This window comes from Oculina patagonica, chromosome 10 (genome assembly GCF_052425735.1).
Source record: "Oculina patagonica isolate OP01 chromosome 10, crgOcupat, whole genome shotgun sequence".
NCBI lineage: Eukaryota > Metazoa > Cnidaria > Anthozoa > Scleractinia > Oculinidae > Oculina > Oculina patagonica.
In genome coordinates, this window is record NC_135767.1 from 388400 (window position 1) to 403337 (window position 14938).

General features: G+C 40.9%; 1 protein-coding gene across 1 annotated transcript; it reads right to left on the reverse strand.

Moving 5' to 3' along the window:
- Nucleotides 1-190: 190 nt before the first annotated feature.
- On the reverse strand, nucleotides 191-14202 carry LOC144628098 (1,25-dihydroxyvitamin D(3) 24-hydroxylase, mitochondrial-like). Its single transcript, XM_078486156.1, has 9 exons — nucleotides 13718-14202; nucleotides 10906-11108; nucleotides 9421-9708; nucleotides 8202-8299; nucleotides 3248-3414; nucleotides 2270-2348; nucleotides 1743-1899; nucleotides 1072-1115; nucleotides 191-321 (listed from the first exon to the last, which is right to left on the reverse strand). The coding sequence occupies exons 1-9, from the start codon at nucleotides 14158-14160 to the stop codon at nucleotides 211-213; spliced, it is 1590 nt and encodes a 529-aa protein (XP_078342282.1). The 5' UTR covers nucleotides 14161-14202; the 3' UTR covers nucleotides 191-210.
- Between the last annotated feature and the right edge of the window lie 736 nt (nucleotides 14203-14938).

Here is a 14938-nt window from a genome sequence, read left to right on the forward strand (position 1 = left end):
CAAGCAAGCAAGGTTTGTGCACAACTATGTCAATGCACGTATTGTTGATCATTTTATATGCCTCTTTATTCGCTTTCAAAGCATGTCATTTTTTTTCGGGCAATAAGGTCTCCGCCCCCCCAGGTCCGAAGGTGCCCGTACGCCTATGTGAACGAATAAGAATGTGTGTGAGTAAAAAAAAAATAAGTCTTGTAGTTGGCGAGTTAATTTTTAAAAATGCTCTACAAACTTAATCTTGACGGGTTTTTCAGGTACTACTGACAGTTTGTGAATCATTTCCAGAGGTTCATGGTGGTACTCCAAACGAAAACGTTGAATTATCTGCAACGAAATAGAGTAACAATGCCATTAGACAAGACAAAGTTTTCCTGTCATTCGTTTGTTGCGTATTAAATGAACTGAAAATAAACGATAACAAGTAATTTGTGCTGCGTCTCAGAGATTAGATGTTTGAGCTTAAAAAAAGTTAAGTCGAAGTTTTCAGGGACCGGGGCAAATTTATGTATTGACTTTGGAAACTGCAAAAAAACTCACTTTATTGAAGTGCCAGAGTGTTTAGCACTGCTGTACTAATTGTAGACACTGATAATAACGAAAGAAACATTGTAAAGAGGGTCCCCTATACTTTTCTACGTGAAGCGTGCATGATTGAGGCTATTTATTTGCCGTGAAACGTGATTTGGGCTTATATTTTTTCGTGATTCGTGATTCCCAATTTGTGATTCCCAATTTCACTCTTTTCGTAAACGAAGAGTTGAATTAGACGTGAATCGTGAATCATCTTCTTTTTCGTGACTTTATTTCTGATTTTATAGGTAGTTCTAGTAAACGTACATCTTTTTTAGCTCGCTGGTTGGGATTGGGACTTTCGTCACGTTAGTTGGCTATTTACAAAGCAAGAAGGAGTTGAATTCTGGACCACCAAACACAAATCCACCTCTTGGCAGGAAGGAGAATTTGAACCCGGGACCACCGGATACAAGTCGAGCGCCCTAACCACTAGGCCACGCTTGTCTCCTTAAAATCCACACCGGCTTGTTCTCGTTGTGACAGATCTGACGACGTAATTACCTTTGCAACAAAAAGATGCATCTCTAACTCTGCTATTCTGTTACCTGTAACAGAAACAACAATCAACCTAAATTCAAGTTTATCCCATAGAATTAGAAGACAACCCTTTTTGTTGTCCAAATTTATTTTTGCATAACGTAGCAGTGAACATTGACCCAAGATCACCCAACACATTGTCGAGAAAGCCCAGCAGTTGGAGCTCTACCCAGGACAAACCCCAAAGAAGGGACATCTCCTTAGTGGGTACTCAGGTTCAAGCAGCCACAGTGCATTTTAATGTAAAATATCAATCACAAGAGACAGTGTTTCTAGCCGATGAAACACTGTCTGAAGTGTTTGATATATCTTCTCAATCGAAACAAAAACAGAGAAATAAAATCGTAAATATTTATGCTAATAAAGACCAGGTATCCAAACCTCCTTCACGGTTATGATTTTCTTTACTTTATCTTGATGATTCATTAATGAGTTTGAAAAGACATATTCGAATACCGGGAACAACGTTGAAAATACAATACGAGCCGTGTTTCTTGACAAAATTCGTGGTGTTTGGATAGACGATAAAACACTGTTTTGAGTGTAGGGGTAGTGGGTAAGGGGTGTTTTGGGTAGGGGGTAAGAGAATGGTTATGCAGAAGGGCCCATCAACAACAACAACAAAAAGAACTCACCAATGCACATGCGTGGCCCAAATCCAAAAGGAAGGATTGCATAGGCATGTATATCTTTCTTATTTTCTCTCAACCAACGCTCAGGTTTGTATTCTGACGCATTCTTGAAGTGCTTTTCTGAGTGTCCAGTAGTGTAAAAGTTAAGTTTGATAATGGTCTGTAAAATGACAATAAACAAGGAGACAAGACATAAAATCCTAACCCCAATTTAAAGATATTCATTTTTTTTACTGGGTGTTGTACCAAATTAAAGCTGTGTTATGGAGATTACGACTGTCTGGCTTGAGTGTTAACACTGCTACTTCCTTTTAGCCAAGATACAATTTCACATCTTTCGTAAGGCTTTTCTATCACACATTGTAGGCACTTTAGTCAGATTGATATGTATAGTTGAATATTTTTTTATCTTAAATTTGCACGTTCAGTATATAAGGAGAATATTGTAGACTGAGTCTGCTAATTAACCCAGGAAATTAAGTAAGCTTAACGTTTAATTAGAGTTGAAAACAATTAAAAAAGGCACAAACCTTTGCAGGAACTAAATAACCACTCAAAATTACATCTTTCTCCAGTACTCTTCTGTTAGATGCAAATACTGGTGTCATTCTGTTAAAGAAGGTTAAGGAAAGATATTTTATCAGTCAGCATTCTGCACTGTTCTTGGAGTCTCTGAATAAAATTTTTTACCGCATTTTAGCTTTTAGTTTGGTTGGAGGCCCGGTGGTTAACGCGCCGCACTTCAGATCGAGCCATACGCTGCCCGTTTTAGGACATCCACGACGAAGTTTATGATCTTGCTACCCGTACCAACGTGATAGACATTCTTCCTATGCATCAGTAAAAAAAACATCGAATACTAAGTGTGTATCAGAAAAAAGCATAAAGAATCGCATTAAAATGTAAGAAACCCTGTATGTAATAGCGTACCAATGAGAAAGAAACGCATTTTCCAATGGGAAAAGAAAGGCATACATCGTAATAGCGTGCCAACGAAATGAGAAGCCATTTCTAACGTTCGTAACAACATCATAGCGTACTAACGAAAAATGAGAAAGCACGGGAAAGCATTTCTTCTTACATTTGTTACAACGTAATAGCGTACCAACGAAAAAAGGAACGCATTTTACCTTTTGTAAATGGTGCACGTGAAGGGCATGGTTTCAAGCGAATTAGTCTGGGATAAGGTATAGAAATAAAAAGAGTTATCCTGTTCTTTGCATGGTATAGATCGAGCGGTCCAGTTTCGAGCCCCGGCCGGGGTCACTGTGTTGTGTTCTTGGACAATACACTTTACTCTCATAGTGCCTCTCTCCACCCAGGCGTATAAATGGGTACCGAAAAAAAATTAAGGTGCGGGGGGGGGGGGGGGTGTGGGTGTACCCCGTGATGGACTAGCATTCCAACCAGCGGGCAGAAAAAATATTTCTAGCCACTTGATGCCACAGAAACCAGGCTCGGGCTTCCCTTTATGTACTTCATATATTGAAGCCAAAACATTCACTTACCTTGCAGATTCTTTACCACAAGCTTTCAGGTAAGATAACTTTGCAAGGCTTCCAGCTGTAACATCTTCATCTTTTCCCAGAATGCTGTATATTTCCTGGTGAAGCTTTTCTTGGACAGTAGGATTTCGTGCCAGATGATACAAAAGCCATAACGTTGTATAAGCAGTCTATGATAATGATAAAATAATCAAAGCATCATTCAGTAAGTAAAAGCTCCTTTCCCAGCTGGTTAAAAGGGAATCTTAGGGATGGCAAGTGATTTAACTTGCAAAATGTTAAGATGGATTCCGGTGAAAGCTCGAGTTATAACTGCAAATCTGATATTAATTGCCAAAAATCTACTGACAGCACGGTAACATTTGGTCAACTGTATAAAACATCTCACTCTAGTTTATTTCTCTAAGTGACCCCGCGATTAAATTCTAAAGCATTCTCGAGAAAGGTTATGTGAAACCTTGTAAAATTGCCTAAAGCACGTGTTATTTTGTTTAAACTGACGTGAAATGTCCGTTTCTATTAAAATATGGAGAACTTTAACCCATTTTCTCGTGTGGGATCAGCTTGACAGCTTTTAAGCTTTTAACTTTCGATACGTTTTTACTAAGCTGTACTCAAATTGTTATCATGATGTGAGTTATTTTTGGAAACTTTATTCTTGCCTTTATTGCCTTATGCTCAATCAAAGATCTCTTCGAGATATCGACTTTTTTGCATGAAGTTAGTATGAGTAGAAGGTTTATCCTGGGCATTGTTGTTCGAACATATCATGGAAGAATTCAAACGTCTTTCAGTTCAAGCATTTTTTTTATTTTCGCGGAGGAAATGCTGTATTTGTCAGTCGCGACGGCTGGGCGCTTTGCGACCTCATATACTTTGGCTTGGTTAAAAATGGTAAACTTTGACGTTTGCCTTTAATCGAAATAGTTGTTTTCCTTTCGAGTTAGAAAGATTTCTACTCGGCTTAATGCAGGGTTCCCGATAAAGGTTACGCACGACAGAGTTACCTTTTGTCTCGTCACGCAATCTTAACCCCACATTGAGAAGTAAATTTTCGTTTGGATATTACCAAAAGCCGTTTCTCCTCGCGTTAGTCTTTACCTTACGGCTACACATGCCATTTCTAACGACTACATTTCCAGTAAAAAAGGTTGCTGTTTTTTTTTTTCTTATGGCGATGCATTAACTTCTAAACAGAAGCAAAAACTTTTAGCGTTTACTGCTTCCACCGGAAGTAATTTCACAATCACACCTGCATTCAATGATGTTGCAATTCTAAATAGTGCAACTCAGCAGAAATAATCAATTGTCACGAAATGAGTTCCCTTTGGTTAACTATTAGCAACGTTTTAGTGCGTGAAAGACTTGTACCAGTACAAATTTGCGTTGTTAATCTTTTAGGTTAAATAATATTAGCGCCTAAAGACTTGTACCAGTACAAATTGCGTTCCCTCGAGCGCTGAACCCCTCACATTCTTAATTGGTTATGTCACGTAAGATTTGGGCTACTCACGTTTTTAATTGTTATATAACGTTTGTAAATTTGACAAGTCACGTTTTTTCAACAAGAACGGAAGTGTTGAAGCACAACTACAGAGTGACACTTTACAAGTCACGCGCTTTGATCACCCACTCACATGAATTAAGGAATGACTCTAGTCTTTATGTGATGTTTTGGTCATTTCTGCTATATGCGGTCTTTCTCTCAAAAATTTGGCTTCTAATAGTGTGTTTAGATGGGAAATCAAACTTTCTGATGATTGGCTCAGCTTTAAGTGGTCACGTGACTGACCACGCCCTAAAATGTAAGTAGCGTGACCACTTAAGTTACGAGATGTAAACGTACTAGAAATCTATCGGTTTTTCTCTCAAAACCTTTACTTCACCTTGCCGTACGTCGTTCTAAACGGGGATTCTGAAAAACGTTTAATGTTTCTTCGTTAGTTCCTATTTTTACCTAGTCCCAGTCCCTCTCCAAAGGAAAGACGTTGTAATTAAGACAAAAGAAATAAATTTGTAAATCCCCGTTTAGATCACTAAACTTGGTGGTTACAGCCATTTGTAGAAATCAAAATTAGTCAATCATTATATCTGCAAGTTCTCGTAAATTTGGATTGAAATATATATCAACAATTTGGTGTGGTATGTCACGTTACCAAGCAGCAAAGTTCATTAATCCGAAAACTGAAATATTTTATAAAAATACTTCATCCTATGCAAGTTTTTAAGCGGTAGCTCCAATATATTTTAAATTAGACCACCCCTCCAAAAATTAGTGGGACTCTTTCCTTAATTCAGTTGAGCACAGCGGAAAGTATTCCCTTGAGAAATTAAAGCAGTCCCTTGGGAGTGAACAAATATGCGGTAAGAGAGGGAATTAAGGGCCGAATCGCACTAGCGGACAAATTTTGTAACGATTGGTAGATTTCATCATTAATGAGTCACTTGTTGCAGAAAACAAGTGCGATTACGTTTTTCGAGACCTACAACTTGTCCAACATTTTCAGGAAAACAAAGAAGCAGCTGTCTTATGATTGGTCCGCGTTGCACGCGCGATACATTTTGTCAAACAATCGCAAAAACAAGTGCGTACGACTTGTTGGACAAGGGCAAATTTTGTCAAAACGGACAAATCTTCAAAGGCGCCGTTGTCCTGCCTCGAGGCAGGACAATTCATGACAAGTCGCATTCCCATGCCCCTCGTAATGCCAGATAACAATACGTTGTTGATTGGCTATTGTGTTTGGCCCAAACTGGACCTAATAACAACACGCACACCAAAATGTTTGCGATAGTATGCACCGTGATGTGGCTCTCACTATCATAATTCAGCCGCAAAATTTTTCCGCGATAGGCAAGGCATGTTTATAAGCGAAGTGTTTGCCCAATGTAAGAATGAGAAAAGAAAAAGTTATCTTGAGACGACTCATTATTCCACTGCATGAGAACACGCGTACTTTAAATGCAAATTTTTTTAGTATTTTTTTACCGCGTGGTACTGCATATTTAATGTTTGCCCAAGACGGCCGTGCTGAGAAATGTACAGGGATGCCAGAAGCTCGTGCAAAGCTATTGTACTAATAATTTCACCTTTTGTTCTCTTCAAGATGTCTCTGACTTGTCGCGACAATTTTGTTTTTGTCAAAAATGTCATGACATTTAAAACTTGTCCGCTAGTGCGATTCGGCCCTTAGTTATCCACATATCTCGTTTTTTGGTGGATAACAACCAAAAAAGTCGAAAAAACTAGTGCTATTTGTAAATATTATAAATCTTAGTCTTCCCCAAATATAACTAGCGTTTGGTTAATTGCGGAACAGCAAGAAGAATGTTGTCGTAATGTTTGCTGGATAAAAATTATTTAAAAAGGCTAAAGCTGAAAAGGATAAAAGTTCTAAAATCGAAACGTTTTCGACGCTAGGTCATCATCAATGATATTAATGTGAACATTAACATTCAACTTGGTTTTGTGTTGTAAAGTAATTCACGAGGAAAACAGTTTGGCAATTAAACGGGGCACCTGTTTGTTCAATTTTTGTTTTTGCAAGCAATCAACAGGCCTTTCATTATTTTGCGTCGAAAAGGTTTTTTTTCCGTCAACACAATGTTCCATGTGTATATGTGATCTGGATTTTTTGCGAGGTGGCGAACTGGCTATTTTTCGTGCTCTGCTATTCGCACTGCGAAATTACGTTTTGTTTGCCAATGTAGGTTTCGCCGGATTTGCACACGGCACGATAGATTACATTTGATTTGCGCCAGCTTTTGTCTTTAAGGTTAAAAAAACTGTTCATCTTTCACAGTTCTTTTGGGTTTGCCATAGAATGATAAACATGAAACGTCAATCCGTAAAAATGTTCAGTTTGTTTACGAACCGTCTACTGAGCTTCTCATTGCCCTGGGGGTAAGGTAACTTGAAAAATGCTTTCTTTCTCTCCTCAAACATATATTCTGGGATTAACCTCTTCTCCTTTCCCGTTTGGTTGCAAAAATTGTTGACTGTGGCTTGAATAAAACGCTTTGGATATCGTACTTTAAGATAGATTTCCTTAATTTCTTTAATATCGGACTCAAGATCGGTTGATATCCGCTTCGCTCTGTGCAGGGACCCCATGATGCTCTTTCTTTTCCAATTTCTTGGTAGTTGCGATGACCAGTAGGTTGGGAACGTGCCTGGTTAATGATATACATGGCCGTGGAATGTTTGGTCTTGGTATTGGATTCTATGGGCAGACTATGTCTTCTTCCATCTTGGCCATGAAGATGTTTGCAAGCACTGGCGACAGGGAGTTCCCCATATTTCACGCCCATCTATTTCAGCTTCAACAATCGCTTATACAGACAAATAGATGAGTGTGGAACGGGAAACCTCCGGTCGCCACTGCCAAACCATCACTGATGATGACTTAGCGTCGACAACGTTTTGATTTTAAAACTTTTATCCTTTTTAGCCTTTTTAAAATAATAGTAAGAAGAATGGTGAGCGAAAAGATAGACAGCGGTGTCAGTTAGAATGATACAGTGAGGCTAAGAGAAATGGCTCACATGACTTTCATGACTTGCTGGCTTGCACTTTGCCAAGACCCTCGATTAAACTTGTTTCAAAACAATAAAGCTAGTAAAACATTCTCACTGTATACAATTGCCCTGACACGGGAAGCTAAGTTATGGGAGAATACCCGCGACTGCCAGGGCAATTGGCGTGTAGAATGTAGGATACAGCAGTGATGGACCGCCACCAGGGGAGGTGGGAGGGGCGAAACTTTTACCGTCACTTCGCCGAACTCCGTTAAACTGACCACGAGGTGACTGAAACTGTGATATTTGAAGTTGAGACCGCAATGCATCACGCAAGTAGTGCACAGGCACAACACGCTGGAATTAAACGAACTTAAACCATTCCCGCGTGGCGGGCTAATTATGTATGCAGTGAGAATGATAATAATATAATACTCACTGTGTCAACACCTGCACCAAACATAGTTATTGTATTGCTGCAAACTTCTTGTAGAGTCAACTCCTTTTTGGCCAGCAGGTAGGTTAATAAAGGAACAACTGCAGAGGACAAATATAATCCCATTAATATAAATCTAGACAGTAAGAGAGAACTCAGTAGTTTCACTGTTCAGATCATGCAGTTCCTATTGAGTAAAGCTGAGCAACAATTCAACCCGACATGGAAATCACAAGACATCAGCCTAGCCAATAAAATCAATCCACGATAATGATTACACAACTTTATTTTGCCATATACTTGTAACTTAACATAGCCTATGGACATGAGGATCTCACTGTCATATTTCTAGCTATCATAGCAGCAATGCTGCCGAGAGCTAACAAAGTAACAACTTAGGATAAATAGAGAAAAAACAACGTCAGTTATACAGTAAATTCCTGTCAGTGGTTGACAACTTGAAGTAGTTTATTGTGCACTGGCTTCTCAGGATCAAGCAGATGTAACTTAAATCAATGATATCAATGAGAATAATCAACAGCTAATTAGTTGATTAGTCATCGATTAGAGTCTTACAAATGTGCGAGGCAGCAAGGCAGCGAGGCATGCAAGGCGAGGCATGCATTGCAGAAATTCCTACTCTAGTGTACTCTGTACACTAACTGGAGTGCTATTTTGGCCAGGATGAGGCGTCGCATACATGAACGCTTTCAAAAAAGCTTTCGTGTAGATGCGATTCTAATGGATACCCCGAGATTACTCTGCGGAAGGTAGGAACAAAAAAGCGAGGACGTGACCCAATGAAGACAGCAAAGTGCCTCCGTCAAAACAAGTTTTGGCCTTCATGGAAGGTAGACTTTCCACGGGTTGCGTCTCGAGCTGGCGTGATGTTCAACTATTTGTCGATAAAAAACAATTTAGTTCAATTTGTCATTGGTTTTTGTCTCAGGTGGCTTGGCAAAAAAAGGACAAATAATTATTATGCTTGAAAGTTCTGACTAGAAGAAAATTGGTTTTGGCTAGTGAAATCAAAGCTGACGCTAGCCACTAGGCTAGTTAGCAAAAAAAAAAGGGTAGCGTCGAGCCCTGATTATTGAACTACTACAAACTGAAAGTTAAATACTTCTGTTCTCAGCAGTTTTGCTAACATTGAGCAAACTTCACTTGTTCAGCAAAGATAATCTTGAATACATTATACTGATGTTGATCAAGAAAACCTCACCTTGATTTTCTTGTGATTTATCATCTCTGTTAGCCATTTCTTCAAGCTCTTTAATTTTCTTGTTAATATACATCATCCTAATCTCATTCTGGATATCCATTGATTTGCTAAGCTTTTTAAAGGATGGAGTATCCATATAAGGCAACAGATTTTTCTCCACAAATCCCAACAGCAGCTTGCCTACGCACTTAAACATATCTTCTACAGCTTGAATGAACTTCACGGCTTCTTCACTTGGTGGATCATCGTACAATCCAATGCGACTATCAAAAACCAAGGTACCCACACCTAAAATGTTTTTTAAAATAACAATCAGTAAAATTCCCTAAAAGCTTATCATAAAAAGAAGTAATGGTCACATGAAGAAGAAAGCCTTTATTTAAATAGGGTTACTCCATCAGCTTTTACAATAAAAAACTGAATGGTTATGAGACTGAATGGTTAATTTCTAAATGGAGGGGGACATGGGGGTTTGCGGTGTTACTCATTTTTTTTATTATGCGATGTCGGCGGTGAATAAAATCCCATCTTCTGGTGTTGCAGTGATCTCAAATCCTACGGTGCGCGATGTTTGTGTTTTTAAACCTACCGAGTTCAGTGAAACCAAATTATTTGCGGTATTGCGGGTTTTTATCTGACACTTGTGAGAACTAAATTTAGTTCTAATATCTTCGTTGATCTATCCTTATTTATTAAAAGCACAAACCGTATGTTTAATTTGTAACAAACTACAGGCAAATAATCTAGTTAATCTTTAATTATGCTTAAGCTTTTAATCCCAATCCGTTTTCATTGATAAGTAACTGAGATTTCCATGATGAAGATCTATGTCTGCTGCGTAGTTGAAATCATGGGATACATAAATATATACCGTATTTACTCGAATAAGCGCCGCGGCGTTTATTAAATTTTTGGCGCCTCGAATGCGGCGCTTATTCGAGGGCGGCGCTTATTTGAGGGTGGCGCTTATTTAAAATTTGAACGCCACAAAGAATTTAATCTTTTACAGTAATTAGAAATAGCGTCTTTTGATCGACAGTATTCATCTCTTGCTGAAGAGGGAAGTGGCACTAGCTGTCCTGGGAAAGTTCGCGGCCTTCACAACATTTACAGAACTACGTATTGTAAGAATGTTGGATAGAAAACTAATGGGCGATCGGTAAAATAATCACTTTGAACTGCAAAACATCGCTTTTGATGGAAAGAAATGTCCAAGTTTGTTTTAGAGTTGCTCTGTAGTGCTGTTTTTAGTTGAAAGAAATTCCTCGAATGCGCGCCGCATCGGGACTGCGGCGCTTATTAACTTTTTTGTCCTAAATGCGGCGCTTATTCGGTGGCGGCGCTTATTCGGGGGCGGCGTTTATTCGAGTAAATACGGTATTTGCGGTGAGGGTGTTTCGTTAAATTTTCTTGTGGTGTTGCAGTGTTCAGGGACCCCTCAATTGCAAGTCCCCCTCCTAAATAGGTCTGTCTGTACTAACGTACTTTCTGTTGCCCATTTGCTTAGTTCTCCTTCCAAGTCAGGCATTTCTCCATCTTCAAGTCCACCGGTCCCTCTTATTTTGGCCAATCTTTCTATAGTATCTTTTGTAACAGAGTTGAAGTTGTCAATGTTTTCCTCCAACACCTTTGGACGCATCATTTTAGGGGCCAAGGCCTGGCGAATTCTATGCCATTCTTCACCATCTCTGTGAAGTAAAATAATAATAGGGAGCTTGGGGCCTCTTTACATGACCTCGGTTGGTTGCTAACCTGGGGGTTAATCACTGCAATGAGTAACCCCTTTTTAGTTATCTTCTGTAAGCGCACAAAAACGTTCTGACCGAGGTGAACCCTTCGATTCTTGACGGATACCCTTTTTACGACTGAATTTTTAATTCAGAAAGTTTAGTAGCTAGCCCAATGGCACTCGCATGGTTGGTTGGTCCATCATCTGTAAACTTTTCTTTGCAACTCCGCTGACGGTACCAGAAAGAGCGCTGACAGTAGTAGAAAGAGCGTAACAAGACGGCCGTATAAAGGCGGCCTTATAAATTTAAAGAGGTTTAACAAGAAAAACAAGAAGATTGATGTTGAATCGTTTGATGTCTGGCTGCAAGTGTGGACGAAGTACGAGATGGAAATTGTTTCTACACAGCCCGAGCGTTACCTAGAACTGGCAGCCCTACCAGTAACAGATCCAGCTTGTTAATAGAAAGTTTCGTTGGCCCTCCGTGTACTTGTTTGACGTACAAACGCGCGTCCACGCAGCGTCACGTAAGGATACTCAAGCTCGCCTTGACGTCTTGGATACAAGCTTGTACACCACTATCCGCTACGCTTTCGCCCTTCGCCTCCATCCAAAGCAATGTGCCCGCTGCAAGTCCTTCGACCATCTCTTGCGGGATTGTCCCTTTCTCGCGCAAGAGAAACCACAAGAGGCGGCGAGCGGTTCATCGAAGCCCTCGCTCAACGGCACGTCGGCAACCGACTCATGGAAATTGAGGAGTGGTTGACCGCCGCAGGCCAGGAAGGCTGCAACCTTTATCAACGAAAGTGGTGTAACCTCGGAGAGGCCTGCAAGCGAGCTCACGTGTACAAAGCTTGTAGGGGGGACCACCCCCAGGCCGATTGCCCATGTTCTACCGGAATTCACCGTTTAACTTGCGGACCTGGCGCGAATGTCTGCGAACACACCCGGACGCTGATTTTGTAACTGATTTATTGCATGACATTGAATTAGAAGTACGCATTGGCTATCAACCTGCAACCCGCGCTTTTCAAACATACGACAATCCTTTATCAGCGAGAACTAATCCCGGGCCCGTGGCCCTCGAGATTGAACGCGAACTTGATACCGTTTCTAGTTCCGCCCTTTCAGCATTTCACTGCTTCACCTTTGGGTGCGATCCCTAAAAGCACTGACTCATCGCCAGTCAAGTGGCGTATAATACATGACTTATCGTGGCCCGCCGGCCTTTCGATTAAAGATGGAATCCCTAAATAAGGACTTGTTTTCGTGCAATTATGATTCGCGTCTGACGCTTTTCGCCACGTCTATGTTCATGACGAGGATTGGGAACTACTTGGATCCACATGGCCTGTGGAGATTGACGGTGCCGTTGTTACTGGCTATTTCTTTGACCCTCTTCTTCCTTTTGGTTTGAGAAAATCGCCCGCTCTCTTTCTTAAATTCGTCGACGCGCTCAAGTTTGTCATTTCATCTAAAGGTGCGTCCCCCATTTGGAACTATCTTGACGATTTCTGGACTTGCGGCCCGCCTTCTCCTGCTCCACACTGCCAGAATTCGCTTGATGTTATGCTGAAAACGTGCGATAGGCTTGGTTTCAAAACCAACCCTGAAAAGACAGTTCAATCTCGCACTCGGTGACGTCACTTCTCAGCAGTCTCCGGGCGGTCAGCACTAATGGATGGTGCACATAAAACAGTCGAAAACTGACCAACGATGTCTCACACAAACCATTCAGTCCGCCCAGCCTGGGCAATAAAATCTAACCTTGCTCCATTCTCGTCCCCAGAGACCGCGATCCTTCTGGTTTGTTGCGTGACTTTAGTGGTATTAATAGTAAATACAAGTTAATGGTGGGCATGTAATTACCCTGGGTGCCAGAGGTTTTTCTTGCGCGGTTTTCGGTGTCGGTCATGTCTCTATTGTGACCCGCGCGAAAACAACACACACTAGCTTCACATAACCGATACGACAACGAAGACTTTGAATTAGGAACCTTTTTTTACGGGAGTTGTTTTAACTCCAGCGACCTGGCCATCAACAATACCGCCACTTGACACCTCGTAATATCTTCACGTGCCAGTGCATGTTATTACAGTGGGAAAACGTTCGCTGTGATTGGTTTACAAATGTAAGACAAGAAAAAAGATTAAAGTTCAACAAGAACGGTAAATCAAACCACTCTGAGCCAGAGGTTTTTTCTCGCGGCTTTGCCACTCGTGGCGACGGCCTTCGGCCGCCGAAGTATCCACGCGAGCGAGAAAAATCCTCTGGTACCCAGGGTAGCATGTAATGTATAGCTAGGAATCGCTTTTCATTTTTGTATCCTCGTGTATCGTATCGTCTTCTGTCTGCTTTCAGTCCTTGTATAAAGTCAATCAAGTCAGTATTTCAAGAATAGCCTTCGAACCCAGACCCACCCATTTCCGACCGGAAATGCGTCTGGGTTCGCGGCTATTTTAAGAACAGTACTGTAAAATTAGTTTTAGTCCTAAAAATTAAGACTTGTTACAGCTACAGTACAAATAAACAACGTTTTGTTACCGCGAAATGTATTATAGTACTTACAAGTTTACTAGATCGTGAGGTTGTCCCTTTCTCTTCCGATATTTGGTCATGCTGTCCAGCGGAGCCGCCCTGCCCGGATATTTTCCCTCAGCTCGATACACAGTCTCGAAGTCAGCCGGCTCCATAATATGCACGGTAGGGCCCTTATTTGTGACATCCTCCTTAAATATTGGTCCATAAACTCTGAATAGCTTCTGCATAAGCTTATAAAATTTTGAAAATCCATCACTTTGACGATAAAACTCTATCACAGTCGGGAATCTCCCCCGGGGTCCTGGTATTTGATCAAACGGCAAAGGTTCTTTATCGGTAAACTCTGAAGTTGATCTCGGCTGTACTGCTTCTGCTCGCTGAAATCGCACCTGTACGAAGGAAGAAATCGGAGAAAAGACATGCAGACGTGTTGGAGATACCCGCTGTAAAGCAAATTTGGCGGCGAACATTTCTCTTTTGCTGACTCACAGCGACAGATGAATCGGCATAAAGTGATAAACACCGGTCGCAGTGATTTTGGCATCCCCGTAATTTAGGCACCCCCGTCCCAAAATCCCTAGTGAATTTGGCATCCCCTCTGGGGATGCCAAAATCACTAACAGCGTTGAATACAGCAGACTGGGGCATGTGAAGAAAACCACAATTTCACTCAAAAACCATTTTGCTTTATCACAAAGCTTTGTTCATAAATTTAATCGTTCTTAGCAAACAATATTAGCGTCTTTGCAAAAATTCGCAAAGGGAAACAAACCGTTTGATTCAAGTCCGCGCCGAAATCCCTTATACTAACACGCACATGGTGCTTATCGATAAACCTTTCTAGGCAGGTTAACTGTATGTCATAAAAAGCGGTTGCAAGAGCTTCCAATTTGCTCGGTGGATGAAAATTTTACATGTGAACATGCATGATCAACAAACTGACAAAGGACCGTCACGCAATATAGAAACTCGATATGTACGCGGTCGCCAGCCTGTGAAAATTGACCTCTCGAGTCTGTCAAAGACTTTAATAACCTTAGACCCCCCGGGGGGGGGGGGTACCCAAAAAAGTTTTACACGGGGAGGCTCCGCCCCGAGCTCTTACCCCTTACCCTTTTATATACCATTTTGACAGAAATTGTACCCCTTTCGCATACTTTTTAATGAAAAAAGGTACCCCTTTCATATACCTGAAAGACATGGTATAGACTTAGAACATGACGTTTTCTTGTCATTTTCATGTAGCGC